Source organism: Phalangium opilio, unplaced genomic scaffold (assembly GCF_054372755.1).
Source record: "Phalangium opilio isolate 3A_F unplaced genomic scaffold, DU_Popi_V2 ptg000003l_1, whole genome shotgun sequence".
In the NCBI taxonomy this organism is placed as follows: Eukaryota; Metazoa; Arthropoda; class Arachnida; order Opiliones; family Phalangiidae; genus Phalangium; species Phalangium opilio.
In genome coordinates, this window is record NW_028324145.1 from 12253237 (window position 1) to 12279880 (window position 26644).

General features: G+C 34.6%; 5 protein-coding genes and 3 non-coding genes across 12 annotated transcripts in view; 5 read left to right on the forward strand and 3 right to left on the reverse strand.

Moving 5' to 3' along the window:
• klar (klarsicht) overlaps positions 1–16601 on the reverse strand; it is a 106170-nt gene extending 89569 nt beyond the window's left edge. Inside the window, exon 1 of the mRNA XM_089840972.1 lies at positions 16439–16601. The gene's annotated coding sequence lies outside the window, so the exon portion shown is untranslated. The remainder of the gene's footprint in view (positions 1–16438) is intronic.
• Positions 16602–17831: 1230 nt separating this feature from the next.
• Positions 17832–20748, reverse strand: Fntb (Farnesyl transferase beta subunit). Its single transcript, XM_089841053.1, has 10 exons — positions 20548–20748; positions 20416–20483; positions 20276–20351; positions 20104–20195; positions 19884–20030; positions 19301–19601; positions 19108–19240; positions 18680–18797; positions 18499–18613; positions 17832–18410 (listed from the first exon to the last, which is right to left on the reverse strand). The coding sequence occupies exons 1-10, from the start codon at positions 20686–20688 to the stop codon at positions 18288–18290; spliced, it is 1314 nt and encodes a 437-aa protein (XP_089697179.1). The 5' UTR covers positions 20689–20748; the 3' UTR covers positions 17832–18287.
• Positions 20749–21019: 271 nt separating this feature from the next.
• On the forward strand, positions 21020–21963 carry LOC149717876 (D-aminoacyl-tRNA deacylase-like). 2 transcript variants are annotated; one of them, XM_089841322.1, is made up of 5 exons: positions 21020–21276; positions 21341–21431; positions 21478–21592; positions 21662–21794; positions 21858–21963. In XM_089841322.1, exons 1-5 carry the CDS (start codon positions 21234–21236, stop codon positions 21938–21940), a joined length of 465 nt encoding a protein of 154 aa, XP_089697448.1. In that variant the 5' UTR covers positions 21020–21233; the 3' UTR covers positions 21941–21963. The 2 variants fall into 2 exon arrangements, with proteins under 2 accessions (XP_089697448.1, XP_089697449.1); XM_089841323.1 differs by having other exon boundaries at positions 21026–21276; positions 21490–21592.
• Positions 21964–22575: 612 nt separating this feature from the next.
• Positions 22576–24227, forward strand: LOC149717877 (D-aminoacyl-tRNA deacylase 1-like). Of its 4 annotated transcripts, XM_089841318.1 has the most exons (7): positions 22576–22733; positions 22878–22968; positions 23062–23164; positions 23245–23377; positions 23573–23655; positions 23845–23905; positions 24112–24227. In XM_089841318.1, exons 1-6 carry the CDS (start codon positions 22691–22693, stop codon positions 23899–23901), a joined length of 510 nt encoding a protein of 169 aa, XP_089697444.1. In that variant the 5' UTR covers positions 22576–22690; the 3' UTR covers positions 23902–23905; positions 24112–24227. The 4 variants fall into 4 exon arrangements, with proteins under 4 accessions (XP_089697444.1, XP_089697447.1, XP_089697446.1 ...); XM_089841320.1 differs by lacking the exon at positions 22576–22733 and having other exon boundaries at positions 22922–22968; positions 23062–23172; XM_089841319.1 differs by lacking the exons at positions 22576–22733; positions 22878–22968 and having other exon boundaries at positions 22976–23172.
• On the forward strand, positions 23413–23483 carry LOC149717878 (small nucleolar RNA snR61/Z1/Z11). Its single transcript, XR_016368488.1, has one exon. It is a non-coding gene; the product is annotated as a small nucleolar RNA snR61/Z1/Z11 (small nucleolar RNA).
• LOC149717879 (small nucleolar RNA snR61/Z1/Z11) lies at positions 23705–23778 on the forward strand. Its single transcript, XR_016368490.1, has one exon. It is a non-coding gene; the product is annotated as a small nucleolar RNA snR61/Z1/Z11 (small nucleolar RNA).
• LOC149717880 (small nucleolar RNA snR61/Z1/Z11) lies at positions 23950–24018 on the forward strand. Its single transcript, XR_016368489.1, has one exon. It is a non-coding gene; the product is annotated as a small nucleolar RNA snR61/Z1/Z11 (small nucleolar RNA).
• Ced-12 (engulfment and cell motility Ced-12) lies at positions 24140–26589 on the reverse strand. The gene has a single exon (XM_089841289.1). It carries the CDS (start codon positions 26402–26404, stop codon positions 24245–24247), a length of 2160 nt encoding a protein of 719 aa, XP_089697415.1. The 5' UTR covers positions 26405–26589; the 3' UTR covers positions 24140–24244.
• Positions 26590–26644: the final 55 nt, after the last annotated feature.

Sequence of the window (26644 nt, forward strand, 5' to 3'; positions counted from 1 at the left end):
CGAAAAGTAACTTCGCTCTAGTTTTTCAGTTAGAGGTGGCTAAATATCACGAAAAACCCCATGTTAATCTCCATAGGAAAAATGGTAAAAGCATGTGAATTTTGCTTTAACGTTACAAAAGAGTATCAAGTCATATCTACAAGGGCCTACCGGCCCTGTAGAATTAACTACCACTGGAAAATCAAATTAACAAGTTTCAAAAAATGTTCCCTAATTTAATTCCAAGATGTCTTTACCTCAACATATTTCAAGCGAACCTCTCTGGTCTGTTTCAACGCGATACTCTTAATTTAAGTACTAAAATTAAATTATAAATTATACCGGTCCACTATATTTACGTTAACGCCCATAAAAAACACGATGGGCCATCGTATAACGGAACAACACCTTTCAACAGACAACAAAGCCTTTCAAAAGTTCTTCAAATTAGCCTAAAAACATACGCTGGCGTTTACAACTACTTTAATAAAATTTATTAATGAATTCTTAATTCATTTCGGCGGCGTGTTTAAGACAACAATAACAACAACAAAGGGTGTTGGATCTCCAAGAGCGAAATTAATAATTAAACAGAAAAGGATTCACTTCATTGATGTCCGGGGCGAACAATCAACTTCTTAATACCATCTTATTAATAATTAAACACGTGACCTAGAAATATCTCTTAAATAAAGAAAATTAACATTTCTCATCCGCTAATAAATAGTTCCACGTACGGCGAGAAATAAATGAAAAGATCTTTAGTTAAAGGGATGGGTATTAGCGCAAGTTTACAACCATAAGTCTGCATGCACCCATTAGAGTAACCTTACAGGCTGAGAGCATAAATCTCTTTTATAACAAAACCAACCTCGATACGTAATATAATTTAGCCTCAGCCTTGAATGCCATCGCGAGGAACTCTGGGAAATCTCCTAATACGCGACGCTGAACATTAATCTACTTTCTAACAGCAGTTCCCGCGTACTCACACACGTTTCAGCCTTATTGTTATAAACCTATGATCCTCATGGGTGTATTTTCTGTTCTTCCTACATAACACTTGTAAACATTTCAACGTGATCTAATTACAACTACGTTTCACTATTGTTAAAACAAAAGGTATTTTACAGAAGTCTTCCATTTCGCTTAACAGTAAAACCAATAACGGACCTTAACAATACAAAACAGTCCTCCAACCTCATAATATAGGAATTGATAAGAATCTATTTCCAAGGCTGTAACACTAAGGCGCCGTTGGAATTAGGATCAAAGTCGCCCTCCGAATTTAGTTAGGAAAAGGTATGTCCCCAAGCTAAAGTGCATTACAGAAGAAGAAAAAAATGTCGATATAGTTTTGCAGTTGTGTGGACTGTCGCGTAGAAATGGGTCAAGGATTTATTAGTTGAAGTCCGTTATAGAGAGAGTGAGAAAGAGAGCCCGAAATAAATATCAGGGTGCTGCCTAATTTAAAATCTTTAACGCCTTGGCGGTTTCCAATTCGTGCGAATAACAAATTCACCGGAGGTAATTAAAAGCAACTTTTAATTTTCAATTTTAGATATTGTAATATTTTAGAAAAGGATATTTTTTTTTAAAAAAAATTGCAACCTTTGAACTTTAGAAGAACACCGTTATCTTGAGTATTTTCAAGTCCTGTTTAGAAGGAACCCAAGTATTTATAGTGTCGTTGGAATGGAAATAAACTAGGCCTATAACATACTCAAAGTAAGTATGTATTTTCCCGAATACCTTAAACCTACCCAAATAGCAAACAACAATTTAGGTAGAAAAAAAAAAATATATTAATTTTCACAAGCACGCGCTAAGTTTTAACTCCAAGACAAATATGGGTGGGCATTCGCTAATGGCAGATTAACTAAGAGAACTCTAGTATAACAGTGGAAAGAAAACATTAGGTGCCATTTCCATATGGTAATATGACTGGGTAAACAAGCATCAGTCGTAACCTTCGTTCATAGTTTGAACGACGCAAAGGTAGAAAGTGAGATTTTATGCTAATTTCGGGATTAATAATATAATGAAAATACGGAAAATATAATATAATAGGAAAACGCCAGGTATATTTACCGGTGCATTAAAGGTAAGGGGAAGGAAAGTCTCTATGCATGTGAATAATTTCAAGGTTTTGTGGAAAATGCGTTCTAAACACGCTAAATTCTGGATAGATGCGAACCGACCGAGGGGATAAGGGTGACATAAATTATAATGGTGACAATGGGTTCCATTCTTTCAAACCCGAACCAGCGCAGTAGCACTAAAGAGTCTAAGCCTAAATGACAAAAAAAAAACAATATCGGTATTCCACTGGGGATGTCGCCTAAAACATCTGTTTGGTAATAGAGTGTTCACGTGACTCGAGTAATCAGCGATACTCTGTTGAAAAAAACCTTAATGGAACGCCCCCCTCCCCCTTAAATTAAAATAGTAAATGGATACATTTATGAAGTATAAAGACAATTAATTTCATCTTCGAATCCGATATAAATAAAATTTCATTTGGATATTCATGCTGTCATAAATAAATTCATGGTAAATTATTGTTTGGGAGAGACTGGCTCAAAATTTCAATAACTGTGATTCAAAAGAAGTATTTACTACAAGTAATATATTTCTGTCTGCAAAATTATATCATTCAAAATATAACAAAAGATTCCAAAATAGGACTTTTGGAAATTTTAAATGAATTCAAGACATTTATAATAAACCTTGAAAATGGATTTCTCCAGACGGTTTGTTCGTTGTACCCTCTATTTTTTTTTTTATTTTCATCCCACCACTTTCAAATTTAATTTTACCTTAATCTAGATTTAAGAAAAACGATTAAAATTATGTATTTTATTAAAATTAATTAATATTTTAACCCAAATCCGAACTCCTCCGCATCTTCAACATTAATATATTTTCGGCGTGGATAATGATGTTATTTTACAATTTTCTTAAATCACAATTAAATGATTCTAAAGTTAGAAATAAGTCAGAAGCGGTTAAGGTTTTTTAATTTTTTTTTTCATCGAGTCTTTCCATTTTCAATCTTAATAAATTTGGTAATTAATGATTCACGGTGTAGTGGGCGGACGAAATTATTTAGAAATTCGGTATCGTGTGAAATTTTATTATAAAGGAGTCTAGACTCATCAAATAAAAGTAGATTAAACCGCAGCTCACTTAATTTCCTCGGGTCTTAATTTATAACTCGAAAAATTATAAAGTTTTCAATTTAAACCTAAAATCATTAACTGACATTTAAATACGGATTAGATACAACCCTTAAACGCCTCTTAATATTACCCTAATTAACATAAAATTGGTGGGAATAAGTTACCTACCCACGATATCAAGCGTGAAAGAAAAGAAAGAAAAAAATAATATTTTTTAATTACTACTTCGGTTTAATCTACGTCTGTCTTAAAGTTGAGTGGTCCTTTTAATTAAACGTTTGGGGGTTTAAGGAAGAAGGAATTATAATAAGGAAGGACATTACTCTCTATTCAATTAAAAATCATCAGCCATGACTCATCAAGACGACGGTTAAATTAATCTCTTAAATTTGAGACACACCGCCAACCAACTCGGTATAATAAGAAAGAATACAATTATAACAATGTGAATGCCCCTTAGAGCGTTACGAGAAAGAAATTAACTGGCTCCGTTTGCCAAAAAGATCGTAACAGATATATAACCTACAAGTTTGCGAGTTTTACGTGGGCCCCAGATCCAAGTATAGAAGAAAAATAAAGATATCATTGGATAAGATGAAAAGAAACATAGCGAAATTTTCCTAACATTTTCTATATATTTATAATTAAGTTTAAAATGAAGGCGGCTTTCCCTTCCGCCAACACAAATGGTTGTGTCCCGAATTCTGCTAGTTTTAGAAAAGTGGTGATCCTTCTCATTAGATCCAGTAAAATCTGTATCTGTCACTTCTTAATTAAAAAAATATATTTTATTGCGAAGGAAAGGTGCAGAAAGAAGAACAGATAATCTTCGACGAGATTCAGGAAGAGATATACCAAAAACTTTTAAAATTTCGCTCTCATTTCGATTTAACTCTCCAGTAGGCAAGAATAACATACATAATTTTGATTTTTTTATTGAAGGAAGATTTATAATAGCTTAAAAACCATTTCACGTGCAGTCTGGTCTTCTAATTCTAAAGAAGCACGTGTACGACTTTCCCGCCATTAAAGGAAGGGTACGAACGTTAAAACGATATGTATAAAGTAGGTATATTAGCGAAGCGGCAACTCTATAGACCTTGGGTATAAGGTCGTTCACGAGCTGGGAAATAATCGATAGCCCTAGACCCGGAGACCTAGTAACTGCTAGCGACGGTCGTGCACGCGAGTTGGGAAGGTGGGAGGGTTTACCTGGCTGGCAATTATGTTAGAGACCAATTGTGTCAGAAAGCATGATAAATAGACGTAGGAATCGCATGCACGCCTACTCCCTCCCGCCGCTCCTAAAAAACTATATACGCGTATTATCTACTATACCGACAACGATATAAAAATCATTTTGACAGACAGGCATCAGAGGTGAGGCAAACGACACGCGCCCCTCCTCGTCTTTCCCCGATCCAAGTTATTTAAATCCAATCCACTCCTTCGCTGTTATTTATACTCGGATCAGTATTTGCTTCACGTGTTGACACAAGCGCCGAGAGAGAGAAAGAGAATATTATTATTATTACCGAATTTTGTTTCAGACTTTCTAATATCAACAATTACTATTATTAGAATTTCCAGTGGGAAATAGAGAGAGAGGGGTCTGCAATTTGTAAAACATTAACAGCTTTGAAATCTGTGAAAGCTTATACTCGACTAGACATAACAAAACACATTAGAAACAAAAAAGAATACATTTTAAGTCAGCGCCATGCAGAAAGACTGACAAGTATTTTTGGAACACTGTAGAACCGCCAGGAATCGAACCCGAGATTTTTGTGCCCATATCGGATTTGATTACAGTAGATACAAACAACTACATACGATCTGACTTAACCTTACTTAATTACAAATACACTATCATGAAGAAAAGAAAGAATAATAAAAAAACATCACTGGTGGGATTTGAACCCGGGGCCTACGGCGCACGAAGCAAGCGTGATAACCACTACGCCATATCCCTGTTAAAATTACCAAACATCGCTTTAAATTTTACCTGCTATTTACTATTATAAGAAAAATCGTATTCGTTTAAACAGGGGTCAAGGGACGTATAATATCCGAGTCGAAACACAATACCACCGTAACAACAACCCAAACACAATCATTAAAACCGGTTAAGTATTTTCTTAATTTCACTAAAGAGGCCCCCCTTCTAAAATTCCAAGATTATTATTAATGGAGTTTATACGGCTCTATTGTTTTCCCGACATGACAAGCAAAGAGAGAGGCCCTCGAGTCTTAATTCGCCAAGAGAATTTTAACTGAATGGTTACACGCGATTCAATCCAACCAAAACCCATAAAAGTTAACTTCCGAGAAGTTCATGACTAGAGTTCCGTTACCAAATTCACTCACTAGTTCTTCCATTTGATTTCCTCCTCAACCTACACCCTTACTCTGTCCTGTAAAAACTCCAATTCAATTGAAACCCGCAGTCATCGTTGTAATTCGTGAGTTCGCGTAATATAACCAGGGGGCTTGGTTAAGGGTGTTCCTTTCCCACAGCTATAGTACATACATCGCCATTCAGGAAGAACCTTTTTATTTTTTGAAATATTGTCACCCATCAGTCTGTATGTCTCCATAATGTCATTGGAAGGCAGCCAGATCGTGTTAAGTAAGCTTGTTAAGAGATTTTGTTGAACCCGGAAAGATATTAAGGTATTAAGTCATACCCGCACCTTATCATATAAGGGAAAGATGTCGATTCATCAATATTTTAAGTTCAAATGAATACAAGCTCCTTATATTCAACACTATACCTTGGAAAAACACTATTCTTCAATCTTTTTTTCTATTTTAATCAACTGGAATTTTTTTCGAAAGTGTTTTAATAATTCACGTGCTAGGCCTAATAGCGCAATCACGTGATAGGTCTACGTCGTGACTAAAATCATTGGTCTACACTAGGCCTACTAAAATTAAAGTTTAAAATCCATGTTCTCGCGCCACGAGATTGTAGCTAGCGCGTGCATTACGGAAACGTTCTCACTGGATGACACGCGTGAACTTACTAATAATCGAAATGCATAGATCTACACTACCCTATAATGCACCTGTCAAAATTGTCCCAATCCGAACGAAGCCCATTAGGATTAGATTAGAGTGGGGCAGGGTGGGAACTTCAAACTTTCCTGTGGCAGAAAAACACGGGTAAAAACCAAACCACATGCCTAGGTACATCGAACAAGTAAAGCAAGCGCGAGTTATACTATACAAAAGGGAGTGTCGTACTTTTTTACCTAGGATATAGATTATGTCGAGAAATACTCTAGCGAGATTACGGTATAACAGTTTACGATGCGGGTAATGTAATGTTGCTAACTTGGAATACGTCACTTTCCCCCGAACCTTGTCTCAAGAATGTATTAGATTATCCCGAAGAATATTTACTGAATTAAGGTAACAACGCAGCCAAGGCTTACGAGAGAGAAAACCACTCTTCGCTTCATATTAATGCAATGCGATACATTCATGCGAGGCTATAACGTTGATACAAATTAAATCTCCACAGAAACAAGAGGGATCAGGGGAAGCTTCGACATAAGCGTTGTCCAATCCCTAACCTAAGTTCAGCCTGGTCTATCTAGAATGAGTCACGTGACGTAAAACGTATGGAAGCGTAGTCCGTCGATGCAATATATAGAGAGAGAATGATCGTGATTAGGGGGTCCATTGCTCGCTGACTCGGAGCAAAAGGAGGTGGACCGAATTTCACGGACTTTCGAGCAGATTGAGCTAGGAATAATGACCATGAACCCGGCGGTTCGAATCTTTCGTTACAACATATCATTCGCTAAAACTAACATAGCATCGCAGAAAAATAAAAAAATCATAAGTTACTCTTAAAATGGCAAAAAGAAAGTCGTAAAAAACAACCTAATCAAATACGGATTTTACTAATACTAAAATGGCGGGAAACATTATGATTACTCCCACGTGACAATGACGTCATTCGCGAACTAAAAAGTAATAAACCAACGCTTATTTTGTTTTTTTTTCGTACAAAGATAAACATTGTTAATATATTATAAACTTAAAAATATTATGATAATTATACCAACCCCGAAAAAAAAAAACCGACGACAAGAAAAACCTTAACTTTTGAAATGAAAAAATAATTACAGAAAACATGGCATAACCTTAATTTCACATCCTATTAGCCTAGCACTTGTTTCGTATTCCAGATCTAAAAACTGATGACAACTGTTACCTTCATCCTAAATATTTTAAAGAACAACGAGAAAACATTGAAAAGGAGTGAGAGAGAAAGAGCCCAGCCCATCTTTCAAACAACCCGAAATAATTAGATCACTATATAATAAGTTTTGTAAAAATATATATTAGATATTAAAAAAATAAAATAAAAATATTTAAATATATTTTTAACGAACCCGAACAATCAATCAATATAACAACATTCTAGTTAAAAGGTTTTAAAGAGCTTGTAGGGGTTCTATTTTTAGTGGCAGGTGAAAACGTACGTATAACCAGTAACCCCCATATGGAGCGAGATCTCATTAAAAAATATTTTTAAATAAAAAAAAAATGCTCCGTGAAAATTAGAAGAAAAATATCATTAAGCCTTTTAAACATTTAAGAAGTGGTGCGAAAGAAAGACTAATTAACAATTGAAGAGAGAGAGTCACCCTGGAATATATATTTACAGCATTTTAAAAGGAATATCATATGATAGACTCGCGTATGTGATTTGCTCTAATCATTAAAAGATAATGAGTTGACTTTAATAATAGTGGTTTTTTTTAATAATAATAAAAAAAACTTCAATTATGTCTAAAAACGAATAATAAAACCCAAAGTGCTGGAAAAATATAACCATTTTAATTAATTTTAAGAGAAACCAGAAATTGGACGGGACTAAACACCTCGTAAAAATTTATATAGGTAAAGCAGGCGGTATAGGCGAGGGGGTAGACGCTCTAGATCTCTGTGTACACCTGAGTTCAAAAGAGTTCAGCTTTGACAGTGCATCGAGTTCAAATCCTTTGGAACTCAGATGTTCAGCTTTGACAGTACATTGAGTTCAAGTCATATTGTACACCTGAGTTCTCAAGTGTCTTCCCCCTCGGGTATAGGTCAGAATAAGGTTACCTAACCATAATTCATAATTTTCTAAAAATGTTTTAAACTCTTTAGCCAAGCTCTTTAACAATTCAATAAAAAATAAATTACGTATTTTTCCAATAAAGAGAAAGAAAGAACGGGGTGCGCCGTCTGCTAAGAACAAAAATTTGAAGGAATATTTTCGACGTTACGGTTTTCTGCTTAAACTAATTATTCGCCCGAGGGGGGTGCTAGTCTTTAAGGCGGCCGGAATATTTGAATTTTGAATTCAAAACGGTTTATTAATAACGAAAGCCGATTGGACGGTTATTGATAATGGGATCTATATATATATAATTTTAAAATAGGTAGAACAATTTTTAACGGCTTAGACACTAGAAAGGTTAAAGGTAACAAATGAGTCTCGCATAAATTACCAAATCGCGCCAAAATTCATCTATAATAACAACTGGTCCTAAATACCTAACCACTAACAGTTACGTAATCAAAATTAACCCACTTTAACTACGTCTAATTAATCATAATTTTAACTAAACCCGCTTCCCCATTGTTTCTATACTTTCAAATCAAGCGCCGGAAATGAAATATATAAAAAAGATGAATTCGATAACTCTTACCTCAATAAATAATACACTTTTGAAATCGCAATTAACCCAAAACTTATACCTCAACTAAACGATAATAATCACCGTACGGTATTTACAAAAGAAAGAGTCAAAAAGATCAGAAAAATCGTTAAAAAGGGCGTTCACACACGATTGTACAAAACTAAAGACTTCTTTCGCGGAAAAAAGAAACGTTGCGATTACTACCACAAGAGTACAAGTACAAGACTTACAACCGACAAACTATTTCCCTCGACTGCTATTTGAAATTTCAAATATTTTTCCTCCCTCGTTTCATTCGCCGACTAATCAACTGAAAGTTCTGACGCATTCGTAATCGGCGCCAGCATAAAACGCGCAAACGCGATAAGAAAAAGTTCCACTCTCATAAGACAAACTTACAATAAAAAGTCAAAGCCATATACAGTCCATAACTACCAAGTACTATGGGCTGTGGTGCAAGTATCACCACCACGTGTTCCTAAGAGGCTGCTAAGTGCCTGAGAGCGGGAAAAGTAATTAAGACGGGGCCATAAAATAAAAGGGGTGGTATTATATGATGGTGCAATGACAGAGGGAGCTGTGAAAAATCCCAAAAAGTTTGTACATGTACTCTCGAAGATAACCGCCTTCAATTTAATGATGTACATTAAAAAATTCTCTATTCTGTATCAGTGATTTTTCGTTTTTATATCAAATATTTTGGCCAAAGAGGTTAATTAACATTAGAGCTATTTCCCTTCTTCGTTAGACACTCGCGTTGACTTAATTTACATCCCATATTGCCCAATTTAACTAAATAAAAACCCGATTAATTATTCAATTAAGACACCAATTGCGAGATGATATTAAAACCAATATCGCCCCTCAAATATTTCTACAATTTAATTAATATCCTCAAAACTATAAGCTGCCACTAGTCTATTAGATATATTTCAAGGCGACATGTCACGTACATCGATGACCTTTTAGAATATCTTTTACCAAATTAAAAAAAAAAAAAGAAACACCTTAGAGATATATTACATTTTAAACCTTGAGAAACAAAAACCAAAAAAAAACTTCGCGATTTCTTTTAATTAGTTGAATTTGGTCCAGCCCCCTAACTTTTACGATGTGCATTTCAGTACCTAAATGTCCTTAATTATTCCGTGGCATAATTAAAAAGTATTTATCCCAACTCGATCAAACCCAATTACAAATTACCCAACCCTAATTTTACATAAAATGATAAAATCTGATAAAGGTGCATCTTACAATAAAATAAAGAAGGCACTGGTCCTATAATAATACTCTAAAACCAGCACCAAAAATAATAATAATAATTAGTGGGAGGTATGGTATCCATCTAAATAATTTAACCCACTTAAATTTGACCGGCTATAATCTGGGGGGAATGGCATTACATTCATTGTTTATATCAAAGTTGTCAGATCTATATAAAAATTTTTTTTAAAAAAAATCTCAAAACCTGACTTTTGGAAATCACAACAACCCCATGAACACACAAAACTATAATCTGAGAGATTATACTACACAGATATCTCGTGTAAGGAGGGGAATACGGTAACGGAATAAATTATCTACCTTATCTGAATACGATATATAGCGAAACGAAAAAGAAAAACTTGAACAAAACTTAACCCGGGATTTCGTGTCTATACGTATGTTAGGCGTTTAATATAATAGAGATGCTAACTTACAATATCGCCCCATTAACAATAAAGTAATGGAAGGTAAGGTAAATTTACCGTGAGAAAATATTGCGAATTCCGAACCTGATTCTTCAACTAAAGTAAAGTCACGATAAATATTATATTTTTAATTTTAAAAATAATAGTTTAAAATACCAGGTATTTCAACCATATGGAAGCTAATGGGTAGCTCTCGGGTTAAAGGTCATTGCCTCTAGTACCCTTCGTATTTACTCCCGCATTTTCTGTCAGAACATAGTATCTATGGCAAGATACACTATAAAACTCCATGATCTTAACTCGCAACTAATTTATCCATAATTCCAATCTCTTTACTTCATACCTAAACTTTCCATAAAATATTGATGATTTTCAAGCAATAGGGGGCATTCCTAAAAAAACGTATAAATCTGTCCCAAATACTTTCGGAAAAGATCCATAAAATTATAAAGAACAAAAGAGACCGCGATTGAGAGAGGGGGAGGATAAAAGACAAAGCTGCAAACTATATCTCGGATGAATTAAATTCGATCTTGAAGTTGATTCGAATCATTATGATCGAGCGACGGGGCTACAACCTATCATTAAAATTAAAAAAAAAAAAAAAAATTGAGTCGAGACCTATTTGCATACGAAACTAATCTAAACTCCCCTCTCTAGAAATAAAATAGGTTATACAATATCAAAATGAAAACTATTCTACATCGTACAATTGTAGAATAAACGTATAAGCCTAACTTTTAATGAGTATCGGGCTAATTGCAATAAGTTAATATAAAGAAGAAAGAAAGAAAAATATAGTCGCGAGCTTCGATAGACCATTTCGATCAGATTAAAAACCCAGCCTTTCACAATGCGTTTAAAATTATAAGGATTGATGCTATAAATTAGAACCAAATTTGCACGCGCTAACCCGTTATCGATTAGGTCTATAAACAAATATTGCGCGAGACGGGAAATTAGCACGAGCGTAACTCCTATATATTTCCCGCCCAAAAACAAAACTATGTATATATGAAAACAATACAAGAAGTTGGTATTTACTGATAGTATTTACGTTATGGGTTAATTAACTAAGAACGAACAATGAATGACTTACTCTTAGCCTTTTTAGTTAATGAATAAATTCATAAAGAACACGCCTTCGAATAATATCTAGCCATTTTTGAATATTTTAGCTATAAAATTTTACGTTAAAAATGGTAATTTTATTAATGCCTATAGAGGTATCTCAAAAATTCCCCGTTTTTTTTGGTTTTAAACGAAATTATTTCAGAAATTATTGTTCTTTTTTATGAAAATACGCCCATCCCAGTGAAATTGAAGTAAAACCCGCTAAAAACATGAAGAGAGATCAGAATCTACTTCACTTTCTCACGAATTGGCCGAAAAATACGACCTTGTGTCCGAACGTGGTCGTATTGAGCAAAATAAAAAATTTAAAACATAATTCGAAAAACTACACCACCCGGTGGTACCAACCAAGTCTTCAGTGGTTTCTCCTAATCTCAAAAATAACACAGAAAAAAAAACCCCAGTGAATAGTATAATTTCATTTTACACGCTTCAAAATCATATTGCATTGAAACTTTGAATCACAAAGGCGCCTATGGTCTACCCTCCACAAACCGGAACTTAATTAAAATTAACTATAATAATTATTTAAGATTCAAAGAAATAAATTATTTCACGTTCCCTTTAAAGGATGTATATTATGTAGATGGGGTTACGAAAGAAGATCCCAAATTTTTATCCTCATCATCAAAAAAGGGGGCCGGATGGGATCATGCCCTTCTGTCCTCTAAACTAAACTGCTAAATCGAGCGGAGTCGTCCCCCTGGGAAGCCGAAATTAGATGAGTCAGAGCCCCCGAGGCGACGGATGGTACAAGTACCCTAGCTCTAAGTAGACGTACACTCACTAAACATAAGCCGAAATAACGATTAAAACATAGTTTCCTTTGTTCCAAAAAAAAAAATTGTCTATTGGCAAAATAATGAATATTAAATCTTTCGTTGGCGCGAGATTTGAAAAAACAGAGCACGTGCTAATATGATACTTATTTCTCTACTTTAGGAACGAAGGTCAAAGGTCATTATGGTTATCGCGTGCAAAGCAAAACAAGAAGCGAGTCGCAGACAGTCAAGAGAAGAGGCCATATTGTCGAACGAAACAAAAACAAAAACGTGTCTGTTTTTAGACGGGAAATTGGGGAATTCCAATGATAGCTCGACTAGACATGAATTTTCGGAAGAACATAAGGGCACCTTTCCTCTGAAGGTCTTGTATATAACAAGCATGCTGCATAAGTATATGAGCTCATGGAAACCTAAATAAAATGGCTGGCTATTCGTACGTTCCTAGGGGTTTTATATGGGTTCTTGGGTTTAATGATGAAAAATGAAAAATCTTTTGGAATCCCAATATTTTCAATTTATCTCAAAGCGGACTAAGAAGAAAAAAGGCCAATAGTCTGGGTCACTCTGACCATACAAATCGGTCCAATTAAAATTGGGAAGCGAAACCTGACCCACTCATATTGTAAATAAAAAAATCAAGGATTGAATGAATCCTGAATCCTCATTTTGCAACCGAAAGTTGTACATACAACTCCGTCTAAAATTTCCAGGTATTGTTTAACTAATGTAGATTTCTAAAGACCTTGAAATTTACCGACTAATTTCTAAGGAAGGAAACAGGCAAAAACTGCCAGTTAATATTTAAATTTTTCCTTCTAACGATCCGGGATTGCTTAATATCAACATTAAACAATCAAATGCTAAAAATAACCAAATTAGAAAGGAACAACGCGTCGTTATCGACATAAAATTAAAAGCATAACGGCATAACTAATTACCTTATTCTAATAAAATTAATAACATTAAAATATATCCATAAAAGTTTACCCAAATTTGTTTCATTTAATTTAAATATATATATATATATATAAATAAAGTAAAATTTGGGTAAACATTGTTTTTATTCACGCACGCTTCACGTGTTTATTTCTCCCCCCCCGGGGGGTCTGTGTTCCGATTCCCAATTCCCAAAAATCAATTATTTTTGCTTGCCGGGGCGGGGGGATTCAGTATTACCCCCCCCCCCCAACCAATCTTCTATTGTTATGGAATAGAGGGGGAAAATATATTTTATATTGAGAAACGTTGGGTTCATATTAGTCATGGTACAGAGTGTATAATAGCTGATGGAAGGAAGCCATAGTTTTTTGGACGAATGTTCGTTCGATTATTAAATAACAAGCTCTCCTATTACGTATCTGGCCTATTAAAAATCTGGTAATAACTAATAATAAATGAGTATAGAAGAAAATTTAGGGTTTCAATTTGTCGCGTGAAAAGGTTATTGATACGGAACGGAACAGAACAGATGCATTATCCGGTTGGTTTAGAAAATGGACAGACTGACATAGTTAAAAAATGCAATTAGACCTAAAAAAGGTTAAGCCTAATTATGACCGATATGAATTTAATCTTCCAAATGAAAATGAGAATAGTCTAATAATTATATCCATAAAAGGGTATAGTAGCTTTGCGAGAAATAGGTCTTTCGACGTCACTCAAACTTTAAGCCTAATTTCTGCCTTTACTTTTAAAACCTTTTTATCACTTGAAACAATTTTATAATTCCTAGGCGTATCCGTATACGTTTATATAATACTTGAACTTAAAGAAGAAAAAAACTGAAAATTTCCCAAATGTCATAACACAAAATTCAGAAACAATGTCTTTCCCTTTTAATTCTAATGGGGTTTTCGCCCTGATGGCCACTTTGTTTCAAGAAGAAACCTTTAGACCCCGAGAAAAGCGTGAATTAAACTGAACTATTTTTTTTTTTTATTTCAAGGGTTACCATCTTAGTAATCCCAAAGAGGGCCTCTTACAAGAATTTAAGAAGTTGCTAAGGGGAAAATAAAAAAATAAAAGGCACTGCCTTCTTTCTAATATAAACAGTGGGGGCGTTTGTTGGGATGAAGTCGAAGCTCAACAAGGTTTTTCTTTATATACAAAACCCCCTTTACCACGCCGCTACCAAGAAAATGCCCCTTTATACCACTTAATACCAGCGCCAGGGGTTAAGTTAAGAGAGAGAAAAAAGGTGGAGATATTAACGCGAGTTTTCCTGAATTTAATATCATTGAAATTTCATCAAAATAGATGATTCTCCTAGATTACCCCATGAAAATTTATAATTAATGTAGGATTTGATTAATTACAAAGATGCTTGGGTCAAGGGTCAACCTTACCAGGGTCCATAAAGAGGTTGGAAAATTTCATTTATATTTTTAAAACACGACGAGGTTCGGGCAAGTGTTAGACCCCACGTCCACAATTTATATATATATACACCATTTTATAATAATATTTAACTACTATTACGTGTTTGGTTTGATAATAATAAAACGAGTTTCAAGAACTAAAAGTAAATGATTGGAAACCTTATGGAAAGTCAAAACCGAGGAGTGTTTAAGGGGCCCATCAAACAGGGAGTTTTACGTAATACAGAGTACTGGCAGCATCTACCTTCGCCTATATTAAAGTCTATACTAGGATAACACGGAGTGTCACTACAGAAATACGTGTTTGAGTTAGAATAGCAGAAGTAATTAAACTTAAGGATTCGTTACGCTAACCTTTTTACAACCGTAACAACATACATCTGACTTCATCACGTTTACAATTCACGATTTTTTAGTTTTGTATAGAAAAACATTTCTCGAAAGATTTCAATTCCAATTAGTTACAACCGCGAAACATCCTTTTTTTAGGTCATTTTTAGGTCTAATTTAACCTTGACACGTGTCAAACCGAAACCAAATTTCCCACGTTATGTTTCCTCTAAATATGACGCAAGAACACGTGACTTTTTCAATTTATTATAATTTCAATCAACTCTAGCTCGGTATCTTTTCAGGAAGAAATTGAATCTTCAAGGGTGAAAGGAAAGACTAATTCCTATTTCCTAAATAAGTTGCACTTTCGGAAGCCGCGATAACTGGCTATTAAAATTACGCGGGGCAAATCTCAAAACGGGAAACCCGACGAAACATTTGCCAGCTAAGTTTTAATACGGGTGGCTGATTGCCTAAATATAGACTTCAGCACCCTTTAAATGAACGGTACTGTTCAATTTGGGGAAGGGGGGGGGGCTTTCTTCAAGACACCATTTCATCCTTTCCCCCAAAAAAATGCCGTTTCATTTCAAAAAGGAAAAGATTTCTGCCCCTGGAAGCCATCAACTTTTTACTTTCTAAAAGTCCTTTGCCCCGGAGAGCAAGAAAAACGCCCACTAACCCAACTTCCCTCCTTAAATTATCTATAGTAAATATTAAAATATCTCCAGAATAAATCAGAAATGACTATGATTAATAAATGCTATCACAATCATTCTGATAAGATGTATTACGTGAACAAACTAATTATGACGTAGTTCCCCAATTTATCAAGGTTTCAAACTTATCTTTCCGTAATTAAATATCACTAAGGTAGTCTCGGAATTTTCATATTTTATAATTTTTAAAACGGGTTAAGTTTTTGAAGTTTTCATGGGAAACGTGTTGTCGCAAACGGTTGCGCAATTACGACGTAAAACCTAGGCCTACTTTACGTTACCTCTAAATCCCAACCAACCACTGAAATTTAGGGTAAAAATGCAGCAAACACGACTACAAAGTTACTACAAAAACTTTTTGATTCAAAAATGACGGCGCCGATATGTAGGCTTACACATTCCCGGCGGGAAGTTAGAGAGTTCCGGGCATTTCACTAAGCCTTGGTCGGTTATTTGACGGAGGTTAACAAAAATTCACTTTCCCCCAAAATGATCCTTAAAAATCAAAATGTAACCGTAAATTAGTACTCACGGATTGTTGTCCGAAAGTATTCCTAGTGTTTCATAATCCTGGAACAGTTTTGAAATCCTTTTTTGACAGAGCAAAATCCAACCGAATCGCGACTTGAACCGTTTTCGCGACGATAATTTTTTTTTCTCTTTCAAAAACGAACGTCGAACGTACACACGGCACAAAGTAAAGCGGTGTCTTTGGATCTCCGGAGAAGGGAGATGAAATCCGGCGGGAGGGATGAAAATCAGTTGGAAAAGTTGCCAGCCTACGTCACAAAAGCGACATTTGAAAAGTAATTCAGTACAAATAGAGTGCCATCTGCTGGAAAACAAATGATGTAATATATATTATATCATTTATATGGTCCAAAATTCTACAAGTACGTTAGGAGCTTGTAGATATGACTTGACACCCTTCCCTAACGTTACGCAGAAAATATTCCTTTGAAGTGTGATTTATAATTTATATAATAAATGATGATTAAACGATTTATATATGGCATATTTTCCACTTTACTAACATAACCTCAAATTGGCCTATTTTCCTATTGTCTACATAGAGAATTCATTGAAAAACTATTTCGATTTAAAAATATCCTCTAATGGGCCATCTTCTAGGCTAGCTTTAACCCCGTCTTAAACAAATAAAACGTTACATCATCATCAAAGGACAAATAGGAAAATGACCAAAAAGTTATATAAGGCTAAGACAATAGTATAGTTTTTCATAGAGGAGAAACAATGGGGCTACAAATGTCATATTGCATAGGGCCCTTCATACGCTATAATTATTTGAACCTTTTATAACAAATTAGTCACAATTATCAGTTCTATATTATCTAAACAAACAGTAAACAATCTCATAGATTATCCACCACTAGTTTTTGTTAAGTTTCAAAATTATAATTAATGATAATTATAAATTACTCACCAGCAGTCCATCTCTAACTCATCGGGTGTTTAGGGTTAATTTTGGCGGCAAATTTTTATTCAGCCAATCGGAGTCCGCCTTTTATTTTTCGCGGGGAAAATTTTTTTTTCTTTTTTTGTTTTGAAGGTGCATTACTGATTTTTGGCGGGAAATTTGAATTCCTAATTTGTGGCGGGAAATAAAGACGAGAACACTTTTATAATTTATTCCCGTAATTAGCCTTATTCCTGATCAGCGCCACCTACCCATAGCGGCGACTTTGAGAACTACTATAAGCGGCAAGCCAACCAGATGTCGCTAAAATCTGGTGACGTCATTTTTGGTAAGACCCCGAGAGTGCCCGTCAGTGACGTCACCAGATTTTAGCGACTTCTGATTGGCTTGCCGATTACAGTAGTTCTCAAAGTCGCCGCTATGGGTAGGTGGCGCTGATCAGGAATAAGGCTAATTATTTTAGGTAAATTAGTAAATTAGACCAATCTGTATTGTTTAAAAAATATTTATTTCTGGCAATAAATGTTATAAATATTAAATAGCATTATCACAAAGACGGGTGGCTTATTTTTTAAATTTTGATACACAATTTCTAAATATTATAATAAATGCAAAAAGTTTTGTTTATTTTTACCTTCAAAATGTAAAATTTAAGTACTGTAACCTTACCAGTGCTAGGCTTAAGCCTACCATACTGATTGTGTTTTAGTAATTAGTTACTTTCTAATTAAACTTTTGGCAAATCCTGGAAAAAGCTGATTAGTGATCAAAACATTTGGTTTTTTTTTTAATTTTAAATATTCGTCTTCATTCTATATATAGTTAAAATACGAGTCATTTTATTTAAATTTAAATTTATTTTAATTTTTAAACTGGTTATAGCAAAAAGTGGCCTTTAAATATAATTTTTAAATTTTAATTTAAAAAAAAATGGAATTTAAAACTAATTATTTTTATTAAAAGGTCCATTTTGAGCAGAAAATTGTTCAGAGGGTAAACTTTGGAAATAGTTATGGGCATTTAAAGCCGCTTCTAATCCAATATTATAAATTGGGTGTGTTGGACACTAATTAAAAAAACAAAAAAAAATTAATAACTTATTTTAAAAATTGATTAATTAATAGATTAATTAATAAATCAATTAATTAACAAACCAATTCGTTAGTAGGGTTTCCAATGACTAGATCATTTTCAATGGCACCAAATGTAAAATGTTGGGCAACTGAAAGACCACTCAAAGTGTAGCAAGTATGATAGTAATCTCTATATCTGTTAATTAAGAAATTACAATCATTAATTAATTACTTTTGTAATTAATTAACTTTCCCAACTTACTTCCCAGGTTTATCTAATAAACCTCCGCTATGACTTTGGCAACAAACTAAGAGATATTCCTGCAAAGCAGTTTGGTCAAATAACCATCTTTCCATGCTTAAAATTTCTTTTCCTATTTCTAAAACATTAAATTGAAGATTATGTTAATTATCCCAAAATTAGCCTTATTCCTGATCAGCGCCACCTACCCATAGCGGCGACTTTGAGAACTACTGTAAGCGGCAAGCCAATCAGATGTCGCCAAAATCTGGTGACGTCACTGACTGGCACTCTCGGGTCTTACCAAAAATGACGTCACCAGATTTTAGCGACATCTGATTGGCTTGCCGCTTACAGTAGTTCTCAAAGTCACCGCTATGGGTAGATGGCGCTGATCAGGAATAAGGCTAATTACAAGGCTTAAATTAAACCCTGAAGGGAAATATTACCAGTTGTAGATAAATATCTATGTAAAAGTGGGAAAGTTCCCCCTTGCCAAAAAGAGTAACAACCATCAACTAATTTATTAGTTCTCCCTTGAAATCCACCTTCGTAACGCATTTGTTTATTAGCTAACCAATGCTGCGATTAAACGTGATTAGTTTAAACAGGGTAAACCTAAAATTGTACTTTAAATCTCACCAATAACTGAGCTACATTGATTTTTGGTTCAGCCCCTAATATAACTAGAGCGGCAAACCCGCAAAATGAATACCCTCCGTGAGCTTCTAAACCAGGTACACCACCAAATCCACCTTCGTAAGTTTGACAACTAGCTATCCAATCAGCTGTTCCTTCAAATAACTCTGGTGTAAATATATTTGTTAAACTGGCCACGGACAAAGCGCAATAAACTCCTCTAATATCAACTTCTCCATTATGGTGCATAAGAAATGAACCATCCGGTTGTTTTAATTGACTCAAAAAATTGTATAGTCCTTTTCTAAATTTAAAAGAATTAAAATTACAGCCGCTACCCTGGAATTTTACTTAAAATTAACAATTTTACCCCATAATGGCTACCAAAAATCGTCTGCTTACTATTCAAATAAATGCCAAGGCTTAATAGAAGCTCCGTGCTCTAGACTAGCCATTTAATGGCTACCAAAAATCGTCTGCTTACTATTCAAATAAATGCCAAGGCTTAGCTACCATAATTCTTGGTCTACAGACACTAAGACTAGCCATTTCGGGGTAGAACCGAATAATTACATAAAATAAGGACCTGTTAATGGAATTATAAGCTTCTTCAGTGCCTAAAATACATAGAGCATTGACAGCTGCGTAAGTTGGGGCTAAATGAGCTATTTGTAAAGGACCACCTCCAAATCCTCCATCTGGACTTTGGCATTTATTGAGAAATTTTACTATACTAAATTATTATTTAAGCACATTAAAATATTGAATTTAATTGGGGCAAATTAAAATTAAGAGAGTTAAGGTACTTTGATTTAACTTCATCTGGAATTTCATCATTTAAAAGCTCAATACTATGAAGAATCCAATAACATAACCAAGGTCTACTGGCATCTAGGCACTAATTACAATATAATTTTAATGACAATGATTATAGTAAATAACTGACATTAATTTTAAATTAAATAAATGGGGATGAACCTGGTAAGATTCAGGCATGGTTGAGAGACCACGTTTTAAAAAGGTTAAATGTTTCTCTCTTTTAAGAGATGGACACCTGTAGTTTAAATAAATTGGCTTAATTTCGTTAATTAAAAATTGTAAACCTCTAATTAACATACAGTGGATCAACTTCGACCAAATTTTTAACATATTTATAGAGCTGTTCACAATCATTCTCCACTTTTTCCTGTTGAGAGGCAAAGGCATAAGTGCAAATTCGGCACCAACATACTAATTAAGTATTGATTTACTTGATCAATAGAAGTGACAGTTACGAAATTATCATCTTGGAACTTTTCTTCGTTAAAATCACGCTCCTCAAACCTCATTTTAGGACGATTTTCGATTTGAAAGGCCGCATCTTCTTCCTCAAGATCAATGGAAGAAGCCATTTTTTAATCAACTATATCACGCGCTTGTGGCGCCATCCCGGTGCAACTAAAGAAACTAAAATAAAAGGCGGGAAGACCCAATTAACTATATCACGCGCTTGTGGCGTCATCCAGGTGCAATCAAGGGAACTAAATGAAAAGGCGGGAAATTTGACTGATTTCAAGAATACATGTATTATACATTTCTTATCCATCGCTTCGAGATGGCGACACCATCGCGTGATAAACTTGGTAGCTGTCCGTCCGTCCCAATGTTTTCAAAAGTGTCCCACGTACCCCAATAGGCAAAGGCCACTCTAGTGGTAATTTTGTCAACTCAATTGACCACGTGACTCGTTTCGGGGTCATGCGGGTTCCAAGTCAAAACCGGTTTAACCGGGAAATTTTGAGTTTGTCTGCTAAAGTTAGGTAATATCTAGGAAGTTGGTAAAACTTCTTGACGGGTGGGCGGTCTGATAATTAAATAATTAATTAAATATACGCGACACTTCTATTTATTTATGTGTGACTTAAGATTATTTAAACATTAGTGAGTTACTTTTAGAATGAGAGCTTTAATTCAAAAGGTTAGAAAAGCCAGTGTAATTGGTAAGTTGTAAAATGTTATGTCATTAGGGCTTCCAATATTAAATCGTTAATATTTTTAATTAAGTTAATGAGGAATTAATTTGTTCGATTCAAAATGGGCTTTGCGTGTTTGTGGGGATGTCTAAGGGTGATACCAGTAATGATGTAGATGACCTGTATGTTAATTTTTAATCTTAGCTTAATTAATTATTACTGATATAGTAATATTATTAGTGTAAATCATATAGTTAATTTGAAAGTATTTGATGATGATTCTGGGCAAAAATGGAATGCAAGTGTAAAAGATAAAAATTTTGAAATCTTATGTGTTAGCCAGGTAGGCCCGGGCCCTCTAAAATGATTAACTAATTATGATAATATAATTAAAAATATGTAATTTATTCAGTTCACTTTATACGCGGAATTTAAGGGAAATGTTCCTAATTTAAATAAAGCCATGAACAACAAAGAGTCTGAAGCACTCTTTGGAGAAGTTTTAAATAAATTAAAGACCCAACACAGCCCAGGTTTTATAAAAGGTCACTATGATCACCTATGAAAGGGAAACTTTAAATTATAAACTTTATTTTACTCTTAAATAGATGGAAAATTTGGTGTTTACAGACAAGTCTTAATTGAAAATGATGGACCAGTAACAATTAGTTTTGATACTAAAAATGACTAATAAAAATATTGGTTAAAAATAGACTGACTTTAATTTATGTACCCACGCAAAAAAAAAACTGGCATACCCACTCCCGTCCTGAATATATCCTCCTAGGTTACACTATTGCACTGGCGTCTGGAGTCTGGCAGCACTTGTTGGGTGATTGTGATTTGTGAATGAGAAGCAGGGATGCCATATTGGGCTGGAAAGCCGCCAATTGGGCTTCTTCTAAAAAATATTGGCTGGAAATAAACGGGTTGGCTGTTGGCTGGAAATTGGGCTTGTCGGGGTTTTTCTTTGGCTTTTTGTACTTAAAATACCGCCAATAGGCGAAGATCATTAGAATGCCCAAAAAAACTGACAAATGGTGCTGTAAAACCTTTTGAGCGGCTTATAATTCGTCAATTCATGATTAAATAAAATGGTTTCATTTTGTCTTAGGTTTTAAAAATGGTGTCAGTATAGAATATGCATTGAAATTTCTAAAAGAAAAACTAATTTCAAATTTTCACGATAAATTTTTGGCTTGTTTTTGGGCTGAATAGCCTAGATCTTAGGCAGTTTTTGGGTTTTTTTTTTCGAAATACCGATTGGCGGTTTTTTGGGCTTGTTTCCAATTTGATTTTGGCGGGTTGAAGGTTTTCAATCTGGCATCCCTGATGAGAAGTCTACTGTCTACTCTTTCTCTTGCTCTCGCTCTCGTAGGCTCGCACGCATGTGAAATTAAATCTAATTTAATCATTTGTTTGAAAGAGTTTTAAAATTGAAATGAAAGCTGTAATTCAGAGAGTAGCCAAAGCCAGCGTATCAGGTATATTATTTTTAAAATATTTAAAGTAATTATAGTAATATCGTGGTTTTAAGATCGGTCATTTGTAAAACTTAAGCCTTGGTCCTCGTTGTTGCCCCGGCCCGGCCTAATTATTTTCCAGACTGAATTTTATTTTAATTACAGTTGATGGCGAAATAATTAACTCAATTGGAAAAGGAATATGCGTTTTAATCGGAATAAGTCGAGACGACGCTGCCAAGGACATAGAATACATGTAAAAATGATGGCAAACGTTGCAAAGCCTGTTCTTCCTGATTCCTGAAGACCAAAATGTCTGATAGTCTTGTTGTACATTACGCGTTCCTAGAGTTAGAAAAATTCTGAATGTAAGAATTTATGATGACGAGTATGGGAAAAGATGGAGTAAAAGCGTCAAGGATCAAAAATATGAGATTCTTTGCATAAGTCAGGTATGAAGGTAATGTATCTTATGATATATTAACATAAGAGGCTCTAATGATGGTGTAACTCACAAATGTTTCCTTTGCAGTTCACGTTATATTCCGTTTTAAAAGGAAATAAGCCTGATTTTCACCAAGCAATGACTCCTGAGGAATCTAGGAAATTCTATGATGAGTTTTTGAAACAGCTCAAAGCCGCTTACGTTCCTGATCTTATAAAAGGTAAGAAATGTTAATAATCTACTTTTAAACATAATTTGAGATGATGAATATAGTTTTGTCAGTTCTGCTACTGAAGGTTTTATGTTGATAACCAAAACTCTGATTAATATTTATTTTAAAATAGAATTATTAATTACCACAAATGATAATTCAAGTTTTAACTAACAAACTAATTTCTTAATTAATTAATTACAGATGGCAAATTTGGAGCTTATATGCAAGTTAACATTCAAAATGATGGACCAGTAACCATTCAACTTGAATCAACAAAACCTAAGGTAATGTATATGTATTTCAAGGATTTATAAAATTAATATTAGTTAACAAGTTACATGATGATAAATTATATTTGTCAGTTCTGCTTCTTAAGATATTATGTCGATATTTAAATATTCTGATTAACTTAATCATCAGTTAACCTTAAGGTATGAAACTTCCATCCAATTAAAGAGAATTTTTTTTCATAGGATTCTAAAAATAGTGATGAACAAGCTTCTAGTTCTGTGCAGAAAACTGAAGCTTAGAATGGTAATTAATTTAAAATTATATTTAATGTAGTTGTTAATTTCTTCTTAATATGATGAGTACATTATTGTCAGTTCTGCTACTGAGTAATTTTGATGATAAAAACCCCCTGATGTTATAATTTTTATTTAATATTTCATATTTCATTAGTTTTTAAGGAATTTGATGACTTTAATTTAATCACGAGGAATGTTTAATTTAATTTTCAGGTGAAATCAAACTAACTAATCAAATTAGTTTCGGTCTGGATATAAAGATGTATTTATTAAATAACCTTGTACTACATAAAATCGACATTCAATAAAATAAAAATGATTAAAAAAAACTCTTTGGTCTGTTTTATTATTTGAAATCGTAATAAAAATCATAATTTGATGGTTCTTTTGGAATAGTCGGAGGTTCTTGAGGAATATCAACTCCTTCCGTGTCCAATAGACGCAGTTTAATATCCATGCTGATTAAAGTCTCCAAATCATTCTTGGCTTCTTTGCTAGTCATCTTGTTTCCCAAAATGGCGTTAATTCCATCACACCAATACTCAAAATCCTTTTCACTTGGTGCCACGAAATTCAATGGTTCCTGATCAGAATCAGGAATCAATGAAAATGCTAATGAAAAAGTTGATTTGGTCCTCTTAACATCCTTCATGTGAGGACATTCTTTCCCAGTAACCAAGGCTTTAATTTCCACAATGGGAAGTTTGTGTGGAAGTTCTTCCAATGAGGGAACGTTATTTTCATCACAATCTCCATAATGGAATGACTTGTGATTTGGTGAAAGTCGGCAATACCAGAACTTGTCCTTGATTCTTTGTCCCTTGCTGGAATACTTAGTGAACATCTTTCCTTCGCAAAGATAATGCAGTCTTTGTTGGTGAATCAAATCCATGATTTCTCCAGTTATCTGTTCTCTCAATTCCACAATGGGTAGAGCTTGAGACTCCCATTCTTCGCGGTTTGACCTTTCCTGAGACCACAAATTCATAATCTCTCCATAGGTCAACATGGCTAGTTTCATTCTAAACTTCTCTAAAGTTGGTGGAGGACTATCGGCATTGAGAGCTCTTGTAATTTGCTCTTTAACAACGCTGAAAACTTTAATGAAATCTTCAGTTGTGGCTCTCATTTCTTTCCATGTCTTATTGAGAAGCATAATGCAAATGCAAAAGAATTCTTCAAAGGGATGATCGTGAGTGAAGAACATAGGGTAGAAGGCCTTCCCCTGCTCAGTTGGTGGTTCCCCAATCTTCAATATCTCGCACAAGAGCTTTGTTAGTTCGATACTAGTCCGACCAAAGGGGCATTCGTGTTCATCAGCCCTGCAGGAATTTTCCAAAACAACTTTGGTATAGTTATCAGGATGGTTCCGAGCAAAGTAAATCATGTTGTCCAAAGCTAAAATTCCAGGTGGAGTGTCTGCAAAATCTTCAGCAGGGTTGACAACATTGTTGAAGCCCAGTTTTTTATAATCCTTGGCGTATCCTCCAGTTTTCCTGACTGAAGTGGTGGCTGGAACTTCATTATCGGTGTCAAAGGCAATCTTTCTGAGCTCCAAGATCTTTTCTCTGACATCAGGGTCTTGAGGGTCAACTTTAGTGGTCATTTTCTCTTCAATTAAATTGAGGAGAAGCGTTTGAAGGACGTATAATTGATGAGCCATTTCTGTTCCAAAATGCTCCTTTTGAATGATGTTCGTTAAGATTACATTCCTGATGTGTCTGGAAGACAATGTGCCTGATATGCCCTTTCTTTTTGAACCATCTGCCTTTAAGAAAAGCGCGTTGATCAAAGCAATCGCGTTCTTTTGAATCTCCGGAATTGAAGACTGCAAATGCATGATCAAATTTGGAAGGGTAACTTCCTGTTCAACTAAGGAACATTTGCTGGAACTATTGAGGACCAGAGACTCCAGGATAACCAAGGATTCTTGTAGAATCTGACCCTCAGTGTTAGCGTTGAAACTGTTGACTTGGTTAGCAATTTTGCCAATGAATTTGGGTTCTAGAATGTCCCAAGAAACCATTCCATGATCCATCAGTTCCACAAAGGACTTTAAAGTGTAAGCTAAATGGGGTCCACTTAGTGTTCCTCCTTCCACCATGCTGACTAACAGGCTTAGTCCCTGTTTGTTTATGAACTCCAGAGCAAATGTATAATCAGCGGATAACTTCGATAATCTCTTTAGAGGGGATAGTTTCTCTTCAGTCGTTCCAAAATTCAGTTTTTGTAGAATTTCTTGGGCTGTTTTGGTTGGGGAATAATCTAGCCTTAAGATGCTTCCATTCTTGACATCGTTACGATTTTTTTCAGTGATATAGTTCAAAGCACTGTCTGAAAATTGCAGGGCAAATTGATCAGGTTCGCTCAAGCCCCAAGCCGAGCAAAGATCTTGAATTATAGCCGCTAAAGGGCGTTTTTGGTCGAACAAAATAAGTTGCGGATTTTGATCTGACATTTCCACAGCAATCTTGACAACGTTGGCATCTTTGGTTGTTTCAGGCATTATTAAACAATTTCTCTCGCTTCTTAATCGAAAAATGGGTTAAATATGGGTAAAACAGTTAAAATTTCAACCACAATTCAGATAAATATGACAATTTTCGAACTTAAACGCTCCCTAAAAAAGGCCAGACTTCCTGAGTCACTCACTGAAGGTGAGACTCTGCCTTCCAATTAAGAAAAGGAATATCGCCTCCTTGGTCAAGTCAATGTAATAAGATACGTTGCCTATCCTCTAATCATA